Source organism: Corythoichthys intestinalis, chromosome 16 (assembly GCF_030265065.1).
Source record: "Corythoichthys intestinalis isolate RoL2023-P3 chromosome 16, ASM3026506v1, whole genome shotgun sequence".
Classification (NCBI taxonomy): domain Eukaryota; kingdom Metazoa; phylum Chordata; class Actinopteri; order Syngnathiformes; family Syngnathidae; genus Corythoichthys; species Corythoichthys intestinalis.
In genome coordinates this window covers 14894498-14920905 of record NC_080410.1, presented here as the reverse complement: position 1 = coordinate 14920905, position 26408 = coordinate 14894498, and the positions used below count along the sequence as shown (strand labels likewise).

The window sequence follows — 26408 nt, the reverse complement described above, 5'->3', positions numbered from 1 at the left end:
AAATGCCTTAAGAAAGACTTAAATGTAGTTATATCAAATAAGGACAGTTTAAATACGCTACGTGACTAATGTGGTCAACTGCTTAAAAGCTACCACAAAAAAACACAATGGTTAAAACTATGAGAGGGTAATACATGCAAAAACTATTTTTGAGGGAATGAAAAGGTCATAAAAAACTCAGCAAAAACAAAAATAGTGAGTATTCACCGCTTTTAACTGATGTGCGCATGCGTACGAATGTTTGCGCAAGCGCGCCGAGCATTGTGTACAGCGATATTAGAAGGAAGCTTGCGTTTCTTCTTTTATATTACCGTTAAATACACAAGCTTGATGCTAACTTAATGGGAGCTATTTTTTCACTGGAGATTTGGCTAGCTCTGGCAGTGTTCGACGCAAGTTGCAACAAACGGCAGTAACTTTGTTATACAGCAAAATATGAGAAGGATTGAAACCGTTACTCACCAAATCCAATATGCTGGCAAATGCATTCATCTGAAAAAAATATTGGGAGTGAGACCTCCCCTCGTCCAGGGAACGTGAATTTGTGCTTAGGGCAAGATCATCTGTCGCAATTAGCGATCTTCGACGCTATCCTTTTTTCCACTTCAAGCTTGTTTCTCACTTAGCGGTTGTGACTCGTGAGACTTAATCCCTCGACGAAGTTGCTCTTCCAGCTAAGCCTAGGCTAACATTCATCTTTGTAAGTTTTTAATTAGTTTGTATTTTGAATTTGAAAGGAAAATGTGTTTTGTTTTTGGCGAACTTTTTCACGGTGCTAATCAGTTGAAGCTACTCACACATGGAAAAATACAATTGTACAATGTTTTAAATGTATTCATTTTGTATATTTCAATTACCACGATTTGAGAGCTCAATAAATTGAAGAAAAGTACGCCTTGTGTTTTGTTTTTGGGTTCGCTGGAATAGCGTCATTGACACACAAAGACACAAACAGGGGAAGTGGTGAGAGCTGCCGCGCCACTTTTGGCTGCATTTTTGACACATGAAAAATAATAGCGAATCATGTACTACGGTGTGACAGATAATTTTAGTGGTTTTGAAACCGTGACGTTTTCATACCATGGTAAACCGCGACATAGGAAACCGGCACATGCCTACTCCCGACCCCCACCCCAAAAAAAAAGTTTCTCCTCGGATCTACACGATTCACGTAGGTCACCCTTTTTGACTTCAAAACGGCGAATTTCGCCAAAAGGTGAGAGATTTTCATGCCTGGGGATGTGGTGGAACGGGAGATTCGCATCATGGATGTGCAGCCGACAAATCTGCACCAACTGTGTGATGCAATCATGTCAATATGGACCAAACTCTCTGAGGAATGCTTCCAGCACCTTGTTGAATCTATGCCACGAAGAATTGAGGCAGTTCTGAAGGCAAAAGGGGGTCCAACCCGTTACTAGCATGGTGTACCTAATAAAGTGGACGGAGAGTATATAAAGTGTAAAGCAATAAAACTGCAACAAAAATGAATGAAATGAACACAAAAAAAAAAAAAAATTATAATGGGTCAAAATTATTTTTCGAACAGATCATGTGACTAGGAACTTAGACGACCATTTGCTTTGCATATAATTTTCACGAAAAAAATTAGGTGAGGGCAGTTTTATTTTTGAAATGATTTTTTACTTTGATTGAAATTTTTTTTTTGGTTGAAGCAACTTTTTTTGGGATTAAATGATTTAGAAACAAATGTCCTACTTATAATATGGCCTGAACACAAAAAGGATTGCTTCAATCAAAGATAACTTTTTAAATGAAAAATTAAGTGTTCAAATGCAAATTTTTCAATGTCAAATATTTTTTCGCATTCAAAAACTTTTTCCATGATTGAAATTTTTCTTTTTTTGATTGAAGTGATTTTTCTTTTTTGAAAAAATATATATTTTTGAAGCAACTTATATTTTGATTGAATAAAATAAAGACAAAAATGTCCTAGCCAAAATGTGGCCCAAATGCAAATCATCAATCAAAAAAGTTGCTTCAGTAAATAAAAAAACCCGACTTCAATCAAAAAAAAAAAAAAAAAAAAAAAAAAAAAAAAAAAAAAATAGCTTTCACATGCATTTTTTTTTAGTTTCAAATTTATTTTTCCATTCAAACATTTTTTTTTTTTGAAGCGACTTTTTTTTGGTTGAAAATATATATTTTGATTGAAGCAACTTTTTGAATAATAAAGACACAAATCTACCTCCATATGGCTCCGCCCAGGGGATACAATTTTTGACTGGGGTAACTATATTGGCACGACACCGACGGGCGTACCATATTAAAGTCAACGGATGACGATCTTGACAAAAAGTATTGCCTAAGCAGGCTGATTTAGAATTTCCCCTCAAGAATGATGGGAAACAAAAAACACTCATTGTCAACTTATTATGTCAAATTATTATAAATATTCTTGTAAGTTAATTTTATTTCTGACACTGCGTTTCGGGGTCATCAACATGTTGTGCCCCCCTTGCCCCAAAAGTCAAACTCCGCCTATGCCTTTATGATCTATATACCATGATATAATAACAATACAAATGTTGTAACAATTAGGTAGTGATATTATTATGAAGTTCAGATTGATTAAAAACTTGTTTTTTTTTATAGGGTTTACCAATGTCGTTAATGACAGTCAACCATTTATGCACCAAAACCAAGCTGTGAATCTGTTGCCTACCTTCTTCAACATGTTTCTGTCCATACACAAAGCCCATCCTTTCAACACTGAGTTTCTGCAGCGCCTGGAGTAGTGCAGGTTTCAGGCTGGTACACAGGTCTTCCTCAAAGTTACTTTGACCATCTAAGAGAGTTGTGAGAATTGCCAGTGCTCGCTCTGCAAGTGAGGCCTCCTTGTTGCAAACTATGTCCTTTATGGTAAGACAGAAATCAGGCAATTTTAAACAGATCTTGGAACCTCATCTTTCATTCACTTGCCAAATCAAACAAGTGGATACAGGTTATAATGAAACTTAGCACAAAACTTTTCTGACCTTCATTAACCAGATCTAATGATTAAATAGGATATCAACAGCCTTACACACAGTCCGGGTGTAAACCCCAGTATCACAGCTAGGTGTACTGTTACAAAATGACAATTCACGACAACACTGTTGTTTGATGAGATGTAAAACAAATAATGTTATGCTATTTCAAAGAGACATGAATCCTATAACTGTGTTATGCTGAACTCCTAATTTAACGATACTTCTGAGGTCCAAATGCATATTTATCTCACCAGGAGGATCATGATGACAGACGGGTACTTCTTTAACAGAGATAGGAGTTCCACAATTTCTGCGCTGTGCTCCTGTTCTCGCCCGTCCTCGGCACACCTCTTCTCATTAACATGTCTTTCTGTCTATGTGAAGAAATAAATTAATAATGAATACTACTAATAATAATACAATAAATGCTTTGATGAGTCCAATAACTTTGACTTGATTTAATATTAAAGATGAAAACAATATACAGTACTAAATCATTAAAAAAAATAATAATCATAGTTATGATGGAAATAAACTGGTGGCTTTTCACCATGGTCACATCTGCATCTGTGGACTGTGCTTGTTTGTTCAGCCAAAGTTCCAAGACCAGGGCCCCAAATTTTTCTTTCAACAGCAGATTGCCACAAATAAAGTGGAGGAGGGCAGAATGGTGAATGTAGAGCGATGAGAAACTTTGACTGGAAGAGAGTGCCTTGTCAATGCAGTCCAAACTAGCCTTAAATAGATTAGTGAGAAAAGGGGAGGGAAAAGAAGTTTGTAAGGTTCGTGCTGCGTTCAGACAAAAAAAAAAAAAAAAAAAAGAAAAAAATCAGATGTCCATTAAGATTTACGATTTAAACAAATAAAAAATCTGCCAAGTAAGTGACTTGTATGAAAAAAAGGCAGACTACTTTATAAAAATAATCATTAACAAATAGAACAGTTCACCAGGAAATATTCAAAATACTCCATATTGTAGGAAATCAAATTTTAAAAAGCACTGGTGATTTATTACTAGCACCAAAAACTTATTTCGGACTATAACGCTAAATGTTATGTCATGTTAACCAAGTTACCCCTTCAAGAGCAGGGCTCTTATCCTGTGTTACCGCCAGCAGGTAAAGAGATGATCGTAGGACAAAAGTAGGGAGGGTGCAGCTACCTTCCTCTTGCACTGAACGCAAGAACCAAACTACACTGGAAAACACTGTCTGGTCTGGAAGGAGCCTGGTTCATTCACACAACATAAACGTAATAAACACAGGACACTTGCATCTATAGTAGATGAATATAACAGTATAATATACAAGATTTTTCCTGAACCCTTACTCTTTAAACATTTTTATCATATCAATGTAATTAAAAAAAGAATAAACTTGGACACTCTTTGCGAATGCATACATAGAGCTGTTATACAATCATACCAGTGTGCCTGATCAATGTATGTACCTGTCTCCTTGCTGCAAGGCGAGGTGTAGTATTATTACTAGACAGTATTGAGTGGCTCTTGGGCCTTTATAATCACACAGTTGGAGCCCTGGGGACTCACACAGCAGAGTCGGCCAATCTGAGAGCCGACAGCAAAGAGAGGAAAGACTGTACTGCAGGAGGTTTTCTATTTCTTCTGCATCTGGGGGTGGAAACCGAGGAAATGCAAAAGAATTTCAATCAAGGCAAGAATAGCTATTAGGGCTGCAGCTATCAAATATTTTAGTAATCGATTGAAAATTCTATCGATTAATCATTTAATCATTTAAGACATTTAATCCAATATTGAACCATTTTCAGTCAGTCAATGTCTTTATTTTCGATGTACATTGTTGAAAACAGCCAACAATTGCATCTCAGATGTGACCAGAAAAAAAAAATTCACTGCTTTCACTCAAAAAACTTCAAGATCTTATAAAAAAAAAAAACCAAACATATTTCTTACCTAAAAATGTAATTACGCTTGATAACACACATCAGTTGAAAGCTACGTTTTCCCCACGTGTTTCAATTGAATTTCCATTTGTGTCAAGCTATTTTTAAGTTCTAGTTAAGTTTTAAATTTGTCTAAACAGTAAGTACTGATAGGATTTTGAGTTTTTGCAGTGTTTAAAATAAATGTATGATACCTGCTCTATTGGAGCAGATTAGGGACCAGTGCTACTTGGTGTTTTATTCAGCAATGACTACTGAGCTAAAACTGACAGTTGGCTTTATTATGTTTTTAATTTTACACCCTCATCACTCTACAGCGCTGTGTTTTTACAGATTAAATAAAGCCTGTATGTAAGACACGTTAGCCATGCATCGACAGTGGTCATAATCACTAGAAACCTGGCCCTCCGAAGGGCTAACGTTACGTGAGCGAGTGACAGTAACGTTATATTTATTAGCGCTGAGAAGTGTACTGCTTAAAGATGGCGGCTGTTTACTAACGCTGCCCAGACGCAGCCGAGTCTGTCATTTTGCATCTAGCCCTAAATGCATGCGATATCTATGAGAGGCATCGGACACTACCTGCTACCACAATGGCATCATGCAGGCATAGTTTTTAGCAACGTCAGCGTAGTTTGTAGTGGCTGTTGGCTGCAGTAAGTTTTTTTTTTTTTTTCACATTGCTTCTTCTTCTACGCATGTGACGTCAGCGCGTTGTCCCGCATGAAAAGTAGTGAGGTAAAACGTGATGCTTAGAGCTGGCAAAATTAAACGATTCGTCGAGGTGAATAAAATTACTCGGATCAGTTTTTAAATTCGAGTTGCTTGAGTATTCGTTTAAGCTCTACTTGTTATTAATAAAAATTGTGTTTATCATCGAATTCTGATTTACAGTACTTTAGTGAGTGAGGTTTTAATGAGGGTGATAGGCAAAAAAAATGACAATCACAATTTAGAAATTTTTAAAAGGCTACCAAGAATGTTTAGACAATAAGTCACCCAGAGATTAGTATATATCTATAGTATATAATGTGTGTGTATATATATATCTATATATATATATATACAGTGGGGAGAACAAGTATTTGATACAAGTATTTGATACACTGCTAATGGGTTTTCCCAATGATGATGAGTATATCAAATACTTGTTCTCCCCACTGTATATAGATATATATATTTATATATCTATATATATATATATCGATATATATGTCGGAAAACACAGACAAAACTGAAAAAGCCGTTTCTGCTCTTGCACCCCTCTTTAAAAGAACCAGCTGTATTTTAAGCCAAAACAACTGTTGTGTTTGATTGAACAATATGTCTATATGCTGCCATAGCAGATTAATGGCGCATTAAGCCCCCGAACTATTTTTAATTTGTCCGTTTTACCCTGGAAACCCCCATTTACAGACGTCGCGCAACCGCTTTGTTTCAACCCAGCCATAAAACGAAGGTAATTAATTATATTTATTATTGAAAATGTCTGTCATTTTTAGCTTAGAATCGTTAATTTATGTCTAATATTTCATTTAAAAAAAAAAAAAAAAAAACGACTTTAAAAAATTATTCACTCGCATATTTTAAACTTTCAAACAAATTACGTCACAATGAAAAAAAAAAAGTCACGGATATCCACCTCATAAGTATCGCTTAAATGTTTTTTTTTTTTTTTTTACTGTCGCATTTTCTCCGATATGTTAGATAATATATAATCGATCCAAACAAAGAAAAATTGGAAAAAAATGTTTAAAAGGGTAAATATATGAAAAAGAAAATCTCAACCACTCCTTGATGTCTGCGATTTCTGCATCGCAACCCTTGTTGTATTACCATGTTTAACCCATGAAATCCCCCAAAAATCCAGCTGTCGCCATTCACAGCTGTGTCTTGACATTCAGTGGTGCATGCTACATGCAGATATTGGATCGAAACAACGTAATTACGCGATAATATCTAGTTAAAGTCATGGCGTCTGTAATTCTGCTCTCGCGTGCTTTCATCTCCAGATAGGGTTTTGCTGTTCAAAAAAAATTTTTTTATTTTTTTTTTTTAAATGCGCTCCTGTTCAAAAATTTTCTTTGCCCAGAAAATTGAGATTTTAAGCTTTCCAATGATGTATCACACATGCATCTAGGACAATTTTGAAATTTGGCCAAATTGGGGGTCTCAGAGCGGAACTTCAAGTCAACTGAGTGTTTTCCGCCATATACATGAGTATATACCTTTATATATACTATACTACTTAACTAAGCTGAGAAAAAAAAGAGAGAAATGTCAGGGGTTAAATAGTCATTACCAAGTAATAAATACTCAGCAGAGTACCACTTATACCCAATATGGAGCTTTTATTGTATGCCATTTCAGATGCAGTCGTTAATATGGATTTGTTCCCACTCTTGCACTGATGACAGCCTTTGATGTCATTTCAGAGCATGACTGGGTCAGTTTTTGTCCATTTTAGCTTAGCTGTTGCCATAGAAGGCACAAAAACATATTGCTGATTGTCTGATTATGAGAAATATAACGGACGACTGAAACAACGCGATAAAGAAACTGATTGTGAAAATGAGAACGGTTGGTCATAAAGAATACAAACCACAAATTAATGAGATCATCATAGAATGACTAAGACTAAGACTCACAAACTATAGTTAATCAGGAAACGATAAGGTGGTTCACACTCAGTATGGTGCTATTGTGTTCTTGTATCTGCATACCCTGCTGGTAGATGCCAGGAGCAGAAAATGACTGGCGGAACAGACACATACTGAGTTTCTGTAGAAAATCACAGCAAGCTGCATTTAAAGGGGTATTTCTGGAAAAAAAAAAAAAAAAAAAAAAAAAAAAAAAAAACACATGAGAGAAAATACATATTAATATATGGAAATGTAAGAAAAGGGCCAAAATGACTCTGTTATGTAAATACAGAACACCTGAATGGAACAAGGCACCAGTGAATTCATTTAAAAAAAAACAAAAAAAACAAACAACAACAAAAAAGAACTATGAAATACTCAACTGGATGAGCCATCATTTTGTCTTTTAACAATTAAACATGGCACATTTATTAAAGCGTCATCCAGTTTTGCCTTCTCCCAATTTGACTACTAGACCACAAAGACACAGAGAAGAAAGCTGTATCGGTTTAGAAACACACGTGTTTTCCAATAGAGAGAACTGGTAAGGCTTAACGTTCTGGGGCAACAGTGTTTAGAACATTTACACATTTGCACATAAAACTTTTGGCACCATTACTGTGCCGTATGCGTGCATATCCTCAGGTTATCCAGTTACTGTGTACCTGTTTCCCACACAGAAAATCCCTTTGTGCTCCAATGCCAGTTTATAGAAACCAGATGATGCTGGAGGGAAGAAAAGGTTAGGGAAAATTTTAAAAATTGAAAAGAAAAAGTGGAATGACAAATGACAGATTATACAAAGTAATTGGCTATGAAGCTGTTGTCTTTGGCTTGTCCCATCAGGGGTCGCCACAGCAGGTAATTGACATTTGTTTGGCAGTTTTTACAGCGGATGCTTTTTCTGACACAACCCACTCATTTTTTTATGCAGGCACGAGACTGCATGACATAAATAGATCAAATAATCTACCATTAATCAATCATGTATCAAGCGAACTGATATTTCGGTGAAATATAGAAAATTTACAGTATGTTATTCCCTGTGATTAGCACCTATATATGTTTTAAATCAAATGGAAGCAGCAAAAGAGAAATTTTAGTTGCATTGTTGTTATGTTACGGTAAGTCTCAATAAAAGGTAACTGCCATTTTTTGTTTGACACGCACATTTCTATTTTCTTGTACATTTCATCTTATTGCTACCAAACCACATACTACAGATTGGGCACACTGAATTGCAAAAAAAAAGTGTCTTTGCATGAGGTTTGAATGTTTTCCAGAAAAAAATTCTAATTAGACAGCTCCACAAGGTCAGTCTGACCAGTAGTTGTATATATGAAGGCCGTTCAGTACTGTCAAAATATTCAAAGGATGAGCTGTAGAGATGCGGATAAATACTTGTATTATATTCATACTTTATCAAGCACTTATTCCAATATACCAGTCCAAAGCCTCCAGTCCTCAACCACATTTAATGGCTTTTCAGTTAATAACATTATCGTCCTGATCATACTGTAGTTGTTATATCTTTATGGTCAGGATGAGTTGATGGACAATAAATGTTTTAACACCAAACCAACAACACTGACATCATTGTCCTACACGGCTACCCTGATAACTAGAATACAGTATATACACATTGAAAAAAAATGTGTAAAACTCTACGTACCCATCTTATTTGCAAAGGCCGTAGTTACAGATGGAAGCAGGGTGAATTGGGAGGACAAGATTGAGTAGAAGACTTGTAATATCTGAGGATTCGGTGCACATTCACACATCCTCTGGACACACAATCACATGCACATACACACAAATGAAAATTGTACACAACTTTCAAAGAAACTTAAGATTTATTAGTGCTTGTGATGCTGTTTGGATGAGTAGATGATTACACAGATGTTTGAAATTCTTCAAGTGTGTTTGTGGCCAACACTCACAACAACGGTGGGTATCCAGACAGAGTCACAACACTGCAGCATGCACTGGCACAGAGACTCCAGTGAGTCAGGGCCATTGCTCTTCTTTGTCGGAGCTGTGAATGTGTTCTCCTTCAGAACAGGATCTGATGCACACTCCACAGCCAATCTTGCATGTATACAAATGATAAAGAATGAGGTTCACCTTTATAGAATTGGTATGATTTTGCCTTCATAGATCATCTCAATTGATTTATATCACCTTTTGAAATCAAAGAGAAGACTTTCAGTTTGAATTAAGAGGTGGACATACTAGTATTTACTTTTTAATACTAGGATTAGACCCCTTTGCACTTTCTAATTAAACTGCTTGAGCTTTTGGCAACTATAAATAAAGTAAGTCTCTTTCTGCAGATGATTTACCAGGCCCCCTAGAGTTATTGCTTTTTTGGCTTCAAAAATTGCTTTGGCAAGAAAATAGTGGTTAATTAAAATATATATATATATCTAAAATGATTAAAAATGGCTCATTACATTTATGAAACTATAATACACTGGTACCTCTACTTGCGCAATTAATCAGTTCTGGAAGTAGTTTCGGAACCTGAAAATCCTGTAAGTAGAGACGTGTTTTCCATGTAAATGCTCTAATCCGTACCAAGCCCTTCAAAATTCAGACATAAATCTTTAATAATGCATAACAATGCAATAAAACATGTAACAAATATATGTTACATTTAGATAATTGCGCAGTAAAGATAAAATCTGAGTTGTGCATAATATAAAAAAACAAGAATAGAGACAAGAATAAAAGTTAATACGGTCATGTAAAGCTGTCGGAACATGAGGGGCGAATGAAGAGGATGCTGGGATATACACATACAGTAGAAGTCCCTCTTAGCCGATTGGAATGCTAGGCAATAGCCAATGGCAGAGCCTATAGACCCTACCCACGTGACGTCACAACTCCGCTCTCCTGAATGGTACCGCCCACTTGTCCGTCAAAACATAGTGTTAACCTGTTACGGCTACGTACATTTCTCCTATTTACGGCGTGTTTTTCTGCTCCTTAACATTAATAATCAAAATGGTGAAGGCGTGTGTGGCTGTTGGTTGCACTAACAGAGAAGATGGAAGTAGAGACTTTAAGTTTTACCGTATTCCGAGGGATCCAAAGAGGAGAGCGAAATGGACGGCTGCAATTCGACGTGAAAAGTGGGCACCAAAAAATCACCACAGACTATGTAGTAGTCATTTTATATCCGGTAAGATGCATTTAAGATATACTTAGAGGGTTTTGGGCTGACAAATAACCACAATTAAGATCATTGCGAGGCTAATCGCCGACAACATACGACGTAGTATGACATAGTTTCAAATTCAAGATGTTTGTGACTTCCCTTTCTTCCACCATCGTTATTTTTTGAATAATATTTAGCTGGTACCAAGTGAAAGAAACTGGCCTCGTCTACGGGGCTGACAAATAACCACAATTAAGATCATTGCGAGGCTAATCGCCGACAACATACACGTATGTATGTAGTGAGAGTGCTATCGCTAAACCATATAAACATTAAAAGCCTTAACTCCATTGACAAACGACATGAAATACATTAGACTTGACAGTGGATGTAAGCAATAACAAAAGATTTTGAATTGAAAATTTCGTAACTCACCTTTCCAAGCACAAGATAGATTCCTGCCGAATTTTCGTGGACGAGGACCTGTTTCACCCAACCAGCAACAAAGTATTTATAAGCCTCCAAGCTCTTGAAGTTTTTCAAATTTTCGTGGGAATAGGCTGATTTTGTGTGGACAAGATAATTGTAAATATCAGTGTAGCAGATGTCAGGCAGACAGGGCGAAGACAGTGGGTCGAAAAACATCGATTTGGGCATCAAATATGGATCTGGCGACTGTATAGAACGAAGCTTTTCCACATAACGCCTTTTATGCAACACATCCAGTGAGTTTACGGCATCAGAAAGCACCGGGTTTTCCATGAAATGCATTTTAAATTCCTCGATCAATTGAAAACAATGCTAATACAGAGACAAAATGACGGACAAGTGGGCGGAACCACACAGCGAGCACGTGGTTTTGTGACGTCGGTGGGTAGGGTATATAAGTATGTTACATTCAGTAAACTCTGGGAGCTGCGGGTCCCAGCCATACTGTATTTTTGCCTTTCATAGCCTGAAATTTCTTTTGTAACAAAAGGCAATATTTTCCCGTTGAGGCGTGTCTCAACCGGAAACTTCTTTATGTAAAGACATTTGTGAGTAGAGGTACCAATGTACCTTTAACTCATTCCCTGCCATTGACAGTGGCAGACATCAAATCCATTTCAACTGGCATTGAGTGAGGATGTTTCGCTGACATTGACAGCAATAGACGTCCAATGCATTTTGAATGGGAGGGCTAGTAACGATCGTTCGGTCAATGGCAGCCAATAAGTTTATTGCTATTCTCCATTTTTTAAAATGACTTTTGTTTCTAAATGACCAATTTCATTACCTTATTGGGAAGTCTACACCTAAATCTTATGTGCTTTCGCAAAACAATTGTGGTAGTGTATAGAGGCAAAATCTCTTAAAAAATATACCTATGTTAAACCTTCCGATGTTATACCTAATATGATTAAGTCGAAAATGTTATTCTTTGTGCTCAGCCTGGAATTGCTCCCCCCAAAAATCAAATGGCAATGTAAAAAAACAAAAACAAAATCATTCTGCGCTTTGAAAATCTAAGAACACACACTGAATGAGCAATTTATTTGACAATCCAAAGATGTAACCTGTGAGCCTGACCTGCAAGCAGCTTGAAAACAGAGCAGTGATTGGAGCAGAAATCCTTCTGACAAAGAGAACAGACTACTGTGCTGTGACTTTTCCAGACTCACCTATGGAGATAAAAAAGGTTCGTGAGTGCTCAAGAATAAATACAAAATGAGAGAGAAAATAGTTTTGAAGTACTCAACTGACTTTATCTTGAAAAAGTGGGGGGAATTTATTGGTCATTTAAAATAAAGATTATCAGTTTGAACATAATTATATTTACTTTATAGTGTAATCAACTTGATATAGTTTCAGGTTGAAAACTATTTCTAAATCTTTAAGGATAGGTGATATGGGAAATGAATGAATGTTATTATTTATGTTTCACACAAGGGATGTCCCGATCGCATATTTTTGCACCCGAGTCCAAGTCACCTGATTTTGAGAATGTGCCAATACTGAGTCCCAATCCGATATCGAAAAACATTACATAAGTTTCAAACATTTTACTGTCCTACTGTACCGCCTAATAATGTGAATTATTTTTAAACAAGAATGATGTAGAAAAATGCTTGTCTTTATGAAATGCTTCATTGAATCAACTCAAATCCGCTGACGCTGCTGAGAACAGCCTCTCACTTACACAAAGGGTTGCCACAGCACACTACCGCTAGTGTATAACAAGCTAAACGATAACTGACAGATGTCCACCTTTGATCGTAGAGCTACTAAGCTTCTCTGGCAAGATCAAAGCTACAAACCTGTCAATCATTGTTAACTTTAACTGTCAAACTTCAGTGCATTGCTGACCAGGAAAAGCAGCAGGAGGTAGAGTGAGAGGCAGTGCGAGCATGAAGCAGAATAACATATATTTTATAAATTAAAAACCCGATCCTTTTCACCCGATTCCAATCCTCTGAAAAATGGTGCGATCGGCCCGATTTCCGATCAGGTGATCGGATCGGGACATCCCTAACACACATATTCTCAACTTTATTATAATTGTGTTTAGTAGAGTTCCATTTAGGGACAGTGGTACCTCCACATATGAACGCATTGACATACGATCATTTTAACATTTGACGTAAAATTTGACCCGTCATTTGTCTCTACGTATGACAATATGTTCAAAACACGACGATTTACAACAGCATTTTTCCACAAGATAGCAGCATGGTGAATTTTTCTTGAGAGATATATCAAAATGGGTCCCAAGAAGGTTAGTGCAGGTGGTGAAAAAAGGAAAAAGGTGAAGCTTACTATTGAAATTAAGATGGAAATGCTAGAAAAATCTGAGTGTGGATGTGCGCATCAGTGAACTGGCTCGACAATACGGCCGGAATATGTCTAGGTCAGGCCTTCGTTCGTCAGTTTTTATAAGGTGAAAAATTATGATTATTGTAGCATCGGCAAGGAAGTTGCCAGCTTCGTCAGGTTTTTAATAATTTACTTCAGAGCTTGTGCAACAAAACACAGCTTCTGTCCACCGTAGCCGACGCCAACAACAAAAGAACATGAAAAGCGAAAGTAAAAGCTTCCCACTCTTCCATATCTCTCTCACTCTCGTCAGTCACACAGTGCGTACAGGAACAGCATTAACTTCAACATTAACATTAATTGAAACAAATTTAAATTCGTATGCAGAGGTACCCTGTACCTTTATTTTTATGACAACTTAACCTGTCACTTTATTCAACAGAATATAATACTGCAATACTTTAAACATTTTCTTTTTGTTTCTTTAACATATACTGTATGAATAGCTTTCAAAGCAAACTCACTCTGCTTTGCAGGCTATTCGATCTGGGTATTTGAAGCTCAGAGAATCTTCTTGTGATGGCCCTAAGTAGTCCTTGTAAATCCTGGTATTGGACTGGTCGAGACTGGTGGTTCAATCTGGCGATGTTTTAACCAACAGTTATACATTAAACATTTAATAAGACATTATATAATGATTTCAGGCCATATTCTTCCGCTCGGGACGAAATGTTCCCACAAAAGGCCCAGTGAAAAACACACCTGGATTGTGTTAAAATATAGGGGCAAAATATTGGCGAAAATGCATGAATGAGCTGTAAAAGTATGAGCTGTAAAAGTATCAGTTGTATTGTGAAAATGAGACAAAATGTGAATATTTATTCTGAGAGTCAATTCACATTGTGCACCCCAAAATGTTCTACACATGTCTGAAAAATTTCAGGTTAGTCTGGATCCCTGCACTGCGTGTAAACTGGGAATTGGTGTGTAACCACTTAAGAACTTAGTCTATTTACTACAATCAAAAAGAAGAATGTGAGCAAGATCAGATTTCATGAGATACGCTTACATCTTACGGTTGCTTTACTCAGAGTGTGTACCTGGCACGAGGGTGCGTAAAGGACAGATTTAGAGTTTAGATCAGGGGATGTTGTTATCTTATCTCAATTATAGGCCTGTAAGACCCTTTGAGACAGCCCTTTGATTAAGGGCTATACAGATAAACTTGACTTGAATTTGAGAGGCTGGAAGAACTGTGCACAGCAACGAAAACATGCAACTGTGCACTATTCTGACTTGCATACACAAGAGTATATGGCTCTAGTGAGAAAGCAGTCCGTCTCGTAAACATGTGGTGAGAAAAGTTAGCTACTCTATACAAATTGTATTTCACATGGAATGATTCATTTATTTGTCATCAGTCCTCAAGGTTATCTCGATTATAAACAGCTTTTGCATGTTTAAAAAATACATTGTCCAAGTGTCCTTGACATTTATAATGCATGTGCCTGTCATGCGTGTTGTACCTGAAGAGGCCGGCAGCAGCACTGGAACCTTGTGTTGCCACTTGTAGGCAGGGAGAAGAAAGCCCACAAATAACGGCTTGAGAAACTGCTACAAATGCTGGAGGACTAAGAAATAGGCGCACGTTTGTCGACTCCCTGCCAACACACATACATACACACACACACAAACATACAATTCTCGCTAAAATGTATATCAACTGACTTTATAATACAGCGTATAAAAAATAATATCAATAATAAACTGGCCTTTTACAAAACCATTACAACCCGACAACCTGCTTATAAACACTATGTAAATCATGTGCACTTCTTTGTTGTTGTTTTTTCCCTTATCAATAATCTCACCTCTTAACCTGAAAAGACACAAAGAGGGCAAACACATACTATTGACATTCCAAATATTGATGTTTGAAAGGGCTACATAATGCAGCAACAAAACTATATCTCGCTGATGCCACAATAGGAGTCTGCCTTTCAACTTTTCACGTACACGCACGCGCACACCCACACATACACCTACGCTCAAACACGTTTACAACTCATCCTTGCCCAGACTTAACCTAACCGTATCTCAAACTACGATGTTTAACAGCACACACAGGGTTTGCAGTGATAAACCGCTCAGTTTAATGTGACTGCTGGCTTATTGCTTTACTGTACTTTTGCTTGTTTAGCACTTTAAGAGCACTTGCTGCATTTTACTGTGCCACAGAATTTAAAGGACAACTTTTTCAAAGCTATCTGTAATTTGAGAGTGGGGTGACATCCAATTAAAACTATGACAGCCTTCCAAAGATGTGACAGTGTTTTACTGGCTGCTGATGTACAACCACTTGTTAACCAGCTGACAGTTCATTTAAATCTAATTAAACCTCCGATTGAATAATATAGTCATCAACATACATGAGTACAGAGTACATGAGTACTTTTTATAAAATTCTCATTGAACACATTGCATTGTGAATTGAAATGCTTTAGTTATCTAATAATGTTTTGCTAAACTCTAATTCGTGTATAATCATGAATTAATTATCCATGCATTGAAGTGACTGTGATAGAAAAAATATTTTTTATGTGTTTGCAGGACGCGCTAGTGTTGTCACGATACTAAAATTTTAAACTTGATACTGATACTTCAAAAAATATTTTATACTAATGTCCATACTATGTAATTTTTTTACGTAGATACGTAACGTTACGTACAGTGGGGCAAATAAGTATTTAGTCAACCACTAATTGTGCAAGTTCTCCCACATGAAAATATTAGAGAGGCCTGTAATTGTCAACATGGGTAACCCTCAATCAACCATGGGAGACAGACTGTGGAAAAAAAAACAGAAAATCACATTGTTTGATTTTTAAAGAATTTATTTGCAAATCATGGTGGAAAATAAGTATTTAGTCAATACCAAAAGTTCATCTCAATACTTTGTTATGTACCCTTTGTTGGCAATAACGGAGGACAAACGTTTACTGTAACTCTTCACAAGCTTTTCACACACTGTTGCTGGCATTTTGGCCCATTTCTCCATGCAGCTCTCCTCTAGAGCAGTGATGTTTTGGGGCTGTCGTTGGGGAACACGGACTTTCAACTCCCTCCTCACCCCGTGGCGTCAAAATGATAAGAACGGGGAGCAAAAATCCCAGAACCACACGGGGGGACCTAGTGAATGACCTACAGAGAGCTGGGACCACAGTAACAATTCTACTATCAGTAACACAATGCGCCGCCAGGGACTCAAATCCTGCACTGCCAGACGTGTCCCCCTGCTGAAGAAAGTACACGTCCAGGCCCGTCTGCGGTTTGCTAGAGAGCATTTGGATGATCCAGAAGAGGACTGGGAGAATGTGTTATTGTCAGATGAAACAAAAATAGAACTTTTTGGGTTGAAACACAGGTTCTCTTGTTTGGAGGAAAAAGAATACTGAATTGCACCATACCCACTGTAAAGCATGGGGGTGGAAACATCATGCTTTGGGGCTGTTTTTCTGCAAAGGGACCAGGACGACTGATCTGTGTAAAGGAAAGAATGAATGGGGACATGTATCGAGAGGTTTTGAGTGAAAATCTCCTTCCATTAGCAAGGGCATTGAAGATGAGACGGGGCTGGGTCTTTCAGCATGGCATTGATCCCAAACACACAGCCATGATAACAAAGGAGTGGCTTTGCAAGAAGCATTTCAAGGTCCTGGAGTGGCCTAGCCAGTCTCCAGGTCTCAACCCCATAGAAAATCTGCAGAGGGAGTTGAAAGTCCGTGTTGCCCAACGACAGCCCCAAAATATCACTGCTCTAGAGGATATCTGCATGGAGGAATGGGCCAAAATACCAGCAACGGTATATGAAAAGCTTGTGAAGAGTTACAGAAAACGTTTGGCCTCCGTTATTGCCAACAAAGGGTACATAACGAAGTATTGAGATGAACTTTTGGTATTGACCAAATACTTATTTTCCACCATGATTTGCAAATAAATTCTTTAAAAATCAAACAATGTGATTTTCTGTTTTTTTTTCCACATTCTGTCTCTCATGGTTGAGGTTTACCTATGTTGACAATTACAGGCCTCGCTAATATTTTCAAGTGGGAGAACTTGCACAATTAGTGGTTGACTAAATACTTATCTACCCCACTGTATCGACATTAATTTTTTTCTATGAACTCTTTCAGTGCCCCTGATCATGATGGGCGTATCATCATGTGGCTCTTAAAAACTAAATAAAACCTCTTTGAATAAGTTTATCATTAGGAAACGTTCAATCCATTTGAACTAGGAGTATGGCAGCGAATGAACATTTGAAATTCAAGTTTTTGCAAATAACTGTCGTTAATCCACAGTAACTCAACCCAACAATGTTGTGGTGACACAAATAAAAAGTAGTCAGAGATGGTAACACCAGTGGTACATGAATGGTAAGTAGAGTTTGCAGTTTTAAAAAATGGACAAGCTAATTAAATTAAGAGCAAAGTGGTTGAACACTGTATATTTAGTGAACTAGGGTTGTCAATTTTAATTCAACCCACAAATTTTTTGTAGTAGACAGTTTCTATCCTACTGATATTTGACTCTATAACAGTAGATACATCAAGAGTGTAATACTGTCATTTAATTTTTTTTTTTTTGTTGCTGAGCCGCTCTACCTTTCCAGTATCTTAGTGAGTAGCAAAAGCCCTTGCTTCAGCACATCCACGTTGGTTAGCTGCTCTGCCCGTTTCAGACTGCTCACCAGGGATTCAATACCTACACACAAAACAATGTACAGATGCCTCTTCACAACTTTCCTCAAAACACAATTATATTGTATCACCCAATGACCGAACACTGGCTCTATTTCCAAGGGTTGCACAACTGTGCTTGGGAATGAAATGCAGCGCAACGGGATTTTCATGTTGGCGCAGTGCTCTAATTTTAAAACTTCCCAATTTTTAATGAGAAGACAGTTCTTACAGTGGTATGAAAAAGTCAAGCTTTTGGAATTTATCACATTTCTGCATAATATCACGATCAAATGTCGTCTGATTTTTGCTAAATCACACAGATGAAAAATACAGTGTCTACTTTAACTAAAACCTCCCAAACATTTTTTGTTTTTCATATTTTAATGAGGATAGTATGCAAACAATGACAGAAGGGGGAAAACAAGTAAGTGAACAATCAACATTTAATGTTTTGTGCCCCCCCTTTGGCAGCAATAACTTCTACCAGATGCCTCCTGTAGCTGCAGATCAGTCTGGCACACCGATCAGGACTAATCTTGGCCCATTCTTCTCTACAAAACTGCTTTAGTTCAGTCAGACTCCTGGGATGTCTTGCATGAATCGTTGTCTTTAGGTCATGCCGCAGCATCTCAATGGGGTATAAGTCTGGACTTTGACTTGGCCACTGCAAAACGTGTATTTTGTTCCGAAACCATTCTGAAGCTAATTTACTTCTGTGTTTTGGATCATTGTCTTGTTGTAGCATCCATCCTCCTTTTAGCTTCAACTGTCTGACAGACAGCCTCAGGTTTTCCTGCAAAACATCTTGATAAACTTTTGAATTCAGTCTTCCATCAATGATTGCAAGTTGTCCAGGCCTTGAGGCAGCAAAACAGCCCGAAATCATGATGCTCCCTCCACCATAATTCACGGTGGGGATGAGGTGTTGATGTTCATGAGCTGTTCCATTTTTCCTCCACACATGACGTTGTGTGTTACTCCCAAACAATTCAACTTTGGTTTCATCAGTCCACAAAATTTTTGCCCAAACTTCTGTGGAGTGTTCAATTGCCTTTTTGCGAACACTAAACGAGCAACAATGTTTTTTTTACACAGCAGTGGCTTCCTCCGTGGACTCCTCCCATGAATAACTTTCTTAGCCATAGTTTTACATATAGTTACCGTGTGCATAGATATATTGAACCGTGCCAGTAATTTCTGTAAGTCTTTAACAGACACTCTAGGGTTCTTTTTTAACTCTCTGAGTATTCTGCGCTGAACGTCATCTTTGGTGGACAGCCACTCCTTGGGAGAGAAGCAACAGTGCCAAACTCTCCATTCGTAGACAACTTCTCTGACTGTCGATTGATGAACATCCAGACTTTTAGAGATGGTTTTGTATACTTTCCTAGCTTTATACATACAAATCAACAATCCTTGATCACAGGTCTTCAGACAGCTCTTTTGACAAAGCCATGATGCACACCACACAAGGCTTCTCATCAAGACAATTCTTACCAGGTATGTGTTTTATCGTGGGCAGGGCAGCTTTAAACCAATCATCAGTGATTGGGCACACACCTGACTTAAATTGTTTGGTAAAAAATTGGTTTCAATTGCTCTTTAAGTGTCCTTGGGCAGAGGGTACTCTTACTTATTTTCCCACTTCTGTCATTGTTTGCAAGCTATTCTCATTAATATAAGAAAACCTATAAATGTTTGGGTGGTTTTAGTTAAAGCAGCGGGGTTTTTTTTTCATCTGTGTGATTTTGACAACGATCAGATCCCATTTGATGGTCATTTTATGCAGAAATGTGAGAAATTGCAAAATGTTCAGATACTTTTTCATACCACTGTACATGCATTTGGTCAGGGACATCCAAATATTTTTTTTAAAGTAAAGCCATAGCCACATGTAGCAGGAGTTTTTTTTTTTTTTTTTTAACATATTCCTTGATGTGCTTTCAAGCACAGAGTGAATGACAAAAAGTAAAATGGTTCAATCATCGTATTTTGTCTCTTTAGCAATTGCCTTGTGAGATGTTCGTGAACCATTAGTATGTAAGCACAGGTCGCTATCACGCACGGTCGTGTTTATATTTGTGCATTATGTATGTGTTTAATGCATTCGCAATGTATACAGTATGTTATGTTGTAAGATTCCAAATCCTCCGTGAGCATAAGCGCAGTACCTGAATGTAATCAAGGGTAGCACATATGACGTTTGAACATTTTTTTGTCGCAGGCTAAACCTACAGTTATTAATGTACACATGACAACGCATCAAAACCCTCGTTTTTAATGTCCAAAATATGCGTCTGCATGTGAATGGTAGGATAGGCCAAACGGTAGAAAAAGTTCCTTTTGCGAGATAGATACCCTGCTATGTGTGGAAATGGCCTTACTTTTAAAAAAAATATTTGGATGGCCCTGACCAAATGCACGTAACAGTGGTATGAAAGAGTATCTGAACCTTTTGGAATTTCTCACATTTATGGATAAAATCACCATCAAATGTGTCTGCTTATTGTTGGATGGTTCAAGAAAGTTCCATTCATTTACCACAACTTCACTGCAGAATAAGTCAAAGCAAAATTAATGATGATACAACGCTTCCTCACCGTAAACTGAGTGACACTGAGAACTGAAAATTGGGTCTTCAATCAGTAACACCAAACAGCTGTAGACAGACCACAGCAGCACTTCACTGCTTGTATTAGCTAGCCGATCAAAGAGAAACTCTGAGAGCAAGTGAGGGACAGAAAAAGAGAGAAGAGTGAGGTATTGGTGCTCTAGGTCTTGCCGAAATGACAGAAAGTTTATTTGCAATCTATGTGTGAGATAACCTGGAATGCCAGCTTTGATGAAAGGAGCACTGTATTGAATTGGAGAATGAATGAGAATTGATGCAATACACTTTGCACTGGTCACCTGCAATGTATCATCTCCACTCAACAGTAACTGGAAATGGGGAATGGACTTTGTTAGAAATCCCCAACCACATTTAGAGATCAAGTTCTGAAAATGTCGATTCATGCATTCACTAGCATTGGCAACTTAAGACAAGCAATATCACCTCTTTCAATTAATTTTAGCGTACTGCCATGGTGTATATATGTTTTGAAGGGAGGGTTTCAGTAGTAACAGAAAAGGAGCGAGTCTTAGACAGGATTTCCTCAGCTTAAATTTTCATGTTGTCTTTTTGGCTCATTTGATGAGAAGCCTTGCCAATATTTTCTCACCAGTGATTGTATCTACGTATTAGGTTCATTGTATGAATGCACAAAGTCATCAACTAAAGTCTCATGAGCTGTTCTGCCATGTGACCCAACATGAGATAAACTAACCCCTTGATTTACACATTGATTTCCCAGACATGGCGCAAAAATATTTATCTAGAGCAGAAACCCTTGATTCCTTTTGCAAAGACACATTAATCCAGGATTAGACCTTCTCAGTATCCAAATGCATGTTTTGATCATACAGGCCGGATGTTTGAACAAAGACCTTTTTCAGGATGAGCGGGAGATGGCAGTGATCAGGAATCTGTTCCTCTTGGTTTTGGCTGGAGTTCTGACTGGTTGAAATGTGAATGTTCTGATCCTGGCTGCACATTAACTGATCAGCAGCATTGCTCATAAGAACTGACACTGCCTCTCCCCACTGCACTAGAAGCCAAAGAAGAGCTATAAAATGGAAGATACATCATCAGAACGGATAATGATGCCAGTGAAACATTACACAGGGCAGTGACATGCTTATAGTTTTACAATAAGTTATTTTAAAGATCTGATACAGAAACACCTCCTTAGTTACTGTAGCTAGCTACTGTACATTAGCATGGTGCCCAAACAATTTTGAGAACAGTACAATGCTGCATAAATGCAATGTGCTGAACGATACATTGAATGAATGAACCACAATTTGATTATTAATATATGCTGTAGTTTTGAGGACATCAAAAAATACAAGAGCACATTAAATGTTAATAGTATGAACCACACGGGTCTCATGTTGACAATTGTGGATTTTTAACAAAAAGCAAATCAATACACACCAATCTACAGCCAAAACATGTCATTTTGAAGATCCTGAACATCCATGTTTGGAACAACATTCAGTAAACAAGTTACCTTCTGAAGCGAGTAAGTGATCATGCTCTTCTGGAACTTCCTTATACACACATAATACAATAGATCAATGGTTCACAAAATGTGGTACAATTACTGCCAGGGGGATGCGGACTCCCTTAAGTAGTACGTCAAAAATTGACTTAATTAATGTTCTTTTTTTTTTATTCACTACAGTGCATTCCTAAAATAAAATTAAACTGTATTCAATTAAATTGTTTTAGAACTGTTTCTTTTACAATACTTATGAAGAACTTTGAAGGATAATAGCATTTAACTAAATCCTTAAGTATGACTAAATGACTACTTATGGCCATGGGACAAGCCATCGCCGGACTTGGCTGGCGTGAAACGAACAAACTGTGATTAGTCACTCATACTTGATGAACAAGAACTACTGTGAATTGTAGTACACATAGATCATCAACAATTCAACCATACGGCAGACATACATGCTTCAATTCGGGGCCCGTTGTGGACAACCGTAATGACAGCATTAGAGCTAGTTTTTTATCAACTCAGCCAGGAAATTCTGTGATCCTCATCCAAACAGCAGCAGGGGCTACTTTCAACTCGAATTGAAGCCAAATTGAACCATTTATGAAGCTGACCAATTTTGATGCAGACACACTTTGAGCAACCAATTCAGCTTCAGTGTGGTTTAGGTAATACGTATTCGCATCGCCACACCATCTTTCAATTTGCCGTTGGCAAAGTGGAGAGTGAATAGATTATAATCTTAATTTCATACTATAAATAAATAACTGGATACAGTAATTTTTTTTTGCCAATTTAGGAATGTTCCTAGGAAAGGGGGTGCATATTTAACATGGGAGCAACATGGTATCTGATTTAGAACATGCACGACCTACTGTTTGACATTAGTTCAGATATACAACTGATGCAGATAATTTGTATGTTTATTTCCTTAGCCTCTGGCTAAGCCCTGGACTGACTGAGTGAATCACTGTGGTTCTATTCATGATGCTCTTCTCAATTATTTAGTCACAGACAGACGCAAACTTCAGTAAGTTCAGTGCACTGATTTCTTAAATAAAAGAATAAATTTAGGTAGAGACAAACAAAGACAGTTAATAAAAATACTACTGCTACTATGACTAATACTACTATGAAGTAATAACAATAGACAGGATATAAGTTTCTCACCAATACAATTGTTGATGAGTTGGGGGTGACTGGCATTGGCAAAGGTCTGTATCAACAGGGTACAGACTCTGTCTCGAACAGTGACTGGCAGGGACTGAGCTGCTGAGCCCCCAGTGGTTCCCAGCAACTTGAGCCACATATAGACAACTGAAGCCTTCACTTCTTCATCCGGATACAGCAAAACCGAGCAGAGGCGATCAAGCAAGGGCACTATAAGAGTCAAGACAAAGGTGGCAGTAAACAAGAAACTTAATTACCAGTGTTGTCACAGATTACTTGAAAAAGTAATTTAATTACTACACCTCAAAAAAGTAATGTAATTACTTTACTTATTATTATTGAAGTAACTAAGTTACTTTAAAGGTAATTTATTGGTTACTTTTTGTCAAATTTTCTCCCTCTGCGGCCTCAAACATAAGAATGACAACAGAAAAATATCATCACATGTAATTGACTTTCCAATGACTGAATTTGAAGAGAAGGATTAGAATTTTTCCAATAAAGTTTAATCTTTGAGTAAGCGCAGGTTTAATTAGTCGATGGAGTTGATTACAACCACCACTGACTCGCGCTAGCTCATCCACTCAGGAGGCCTGAAACTAACAAATAACTGACAAACTGCATGGAATTTGTTGAAATCAACTCCACCGACTAATTAAAGTCCTGTTAACACAAAGATTAAGCCTTATGTAAAAAATTCTGTATTTTAGGTTAGGATTTAGGAGTTAGGGTTAACAGCATATTAGTGTCAATGTATAACAACGCAAATTGACTGCACAATAATCAACGACACACAAATGAATTGTGGGATAAACAGTGCAATAAATGCAAAGGTGGGGGGCAGGCGCAAATGCACGCGTACAACCCGGCAGTATGCCGTACACACACACGCGGTCAATTTGGCCACAAAATGTGGCAGCAACTGAGGACTTTACACTCAATCGGACTTAAAACACATCCCGAAGATGCTAAACGAACGCGTCACCTCACGGCACAGATGTGCAAAACGAATATGACGTGAACAATGCTTGCAGACTCGATTAATGATTACCCGCTATTGCAACGGCAAAGCTACGAAACGGCTGCGCATGTAGCGGCTCCAACCTATCACTACGACCCTTCAGAACGAAGGAAAAATACTCGTGTTCATTCATGGACGCACACAGGTCAACATTTCCTCGCACATCTCAACAGGTGGCTGCATTCGGCTCGAATGTGCACCCGCATTCGTCACAGATTTCTCATTCTCAAAATACTTAGCGCGTGTGACTTGAGACCAAAACAGGAAGTAACTATGAGCACTTACCATGGAAATGAACCTTTGGGCACCTTTCTAACATTTTTTATTCAAAATGCTCTTCGTACATGATTACAATATTCTTCATTCTACATGCATTATGAGGCAATAACAAAATAGTGACACACAGACACTAAGGAAACTAACTTTTCAAATTACTGGTTTGGAAAAATTAATGCGTTAGATTGCTCGTTACTGAAAGAAAGTAATCAGATAACAGTAACGCGGTAATGCATTACTGTCAACACTGTTAATTACCCTGTGTTGGTGCAACTGTGGATTATTACTGTTTCAATACTGAAATATGTCATTCCGAGTGTGTACAAACACCTACCATTGAAACTAAAGGCTATCTTTGTTTGTGTGTGAGTGTATGCCAGAAAGGAAAATCCTTGGTAGCAAAGTGCAGTTGTTAAGTTCCAGTTTAATAAGCCTTCTAGCTGTGACCAAAACATGCCGAATGTTGCTATTTAGACGAGTGGGGTATATCTGCTACAGAGAAAAGTTGCAATTTAACATACATCAGAGGATAGAAGGTTCTTGAATGAGAGCATTAATGACACGCTCATGACACTTCTCAGCGTGATGAGAGAGTGTGTCACTCAGATTTGCAAAACGATTGCGCTAAGTAAAAAGTTGCAAAAGAAAGATAGCCAGAGGCAGAAATAGACAGATGCTCTGAAGTAAAGACAAGTGTATAGATCACATGAAGGGAGGAAGGGATCGAGGCAGGCTTACACAAAACAACTTCTTGAGAAAAAAACAAACCCAAAAGTGTAATATCTCGGCAATTCTTTGGTGTTGTATTTGCTTTGATTACATATTAGTTCAGATTAACTATGACTATTTTGTTTAGGGTTAAGTATAAAAATTGTTAGAAGTGTTTGCCCAACAAATTGTACAGCATTGCCACTCCATTGGCAGTACATTTAAACTAAATTAAACTATAAATTAATTTAAATTATGCATTGAATTGTGTAACAATGTGATTACTCACAATTAATTACAAGGATCGCATGCCATTAATCATGATTAAAATATTTGTTGTTAGCCTTGTTATTAAACATACATTTGTAACATTAGACATTGCTAATTACATTGGAATGAAAGTACTCTTCTTGCACAAACCCTGGTTGCAGGAAAAATCCATACAATATGACTGACTTTCTTAATTGGTTGTACCTTTGTCAAAGGAGCCCACCTATCTCCAACTCAATTCATTATATTTTAGCAAATTATTTGTGTATTGTGCTTGGCAAGTTGCTGTATTCATTTCTCAGTTTTACAGAATATTTATAGCTTCATCCAGAACGCAAATTAGAGTTTGATTAATAATCGTATGCAGAGGTAGATTCAAGCAAATAAAAACAGGTTTGTACAAACACAAACGTCAAGTAATACCATACAAACCATAGCCATTGTCCATAGAGAGAGTGGGCGGAAAAAGGAAATACAGGATAAAGAATGTTTAATTCCATTGCAATGATGCAGCTGCAAACAGAAAGAGAGACTCAGCAGAGGAGAGACAGCAAACGTTGACTAAGTAGGCAAGTCAAGCTTAAGCCAGGCTGTTCTGTGAAGC

At 37.5% G+C, this 26408-nt stretch overlaps 1 protein-coding gene across 7 annotated transcripts in view; it reads right to left on the bottom strand.

Annotated features, from left to right (window-relative positions):
• The window catches only part of LOC130904477 (meiosis inhibitor protein 1), a 76837-nt gene that overhangs the window by 42831 nt on the left and 7598 nt on the right, over positions 1 to 26408 (bottom strand). For all 7 annotated transcript variants that reach the window (XM_057817243.1, XM_057817240.1, XM_057817244.1 and 4 more), the window contains 17 exons: positions 23530 to 23739; positions 21740 to 21918; positions 21079 to 21193; positions 20854 to 20973; positions 18176 to 18275; positions 15038 to 15172; positions 14036 to 14150; positions 12288 to 12379; positions 9499 to 9646; positions 9231 to 9342; positions 8224 to 8284; positions 7640 to 7737; positions 4443 to 4623; positions 4070 to 4220; positions 3544 to 3729; positions 3245 to 3367; positions 2687 to 2876 (listed from right to left, as the gene is read on the bottom strand). In XM_057817243.1, the coding sequence (XP_057673226.1) occupies positions 2687 to 2876; positions 3245 to 3367; positions 3544 to 3729; positions 4070 to 4220; positions 4443 to 4623; positions 7640 to 7737; positions 8224 to 8284; positions 9231 to 9342; positions 9499 to 9646; positions 12288 to 12379; positions 14036 to 14150; positions 15038 to 15172; positions 18176 to 18275; positions 20854 to 20973; positions 21079 to 21193; positions 21740 to 21918; positions 23530 to 23739 (2316 nt within the window). The remainder of the gene's footprint in view (positions 1 to 2686; positions 2877 to 3244; positions 3368 to 3543; positions 3730 to 4069; positions 4221 to 4442; positions 4624 to 7639; positions 7738 to 8223; positions 8285 to 9230; positions 9343 to 9498; positions 9647 to 12287; positions 12380 to 14035; positions 14151 to 15037; positions 15173 to 18175; positions 18276 to 20853; positions 20974 to 21078; positions 21194 to 21739; positions 21919 to 23529; positions 23740 to 26408) is intronic.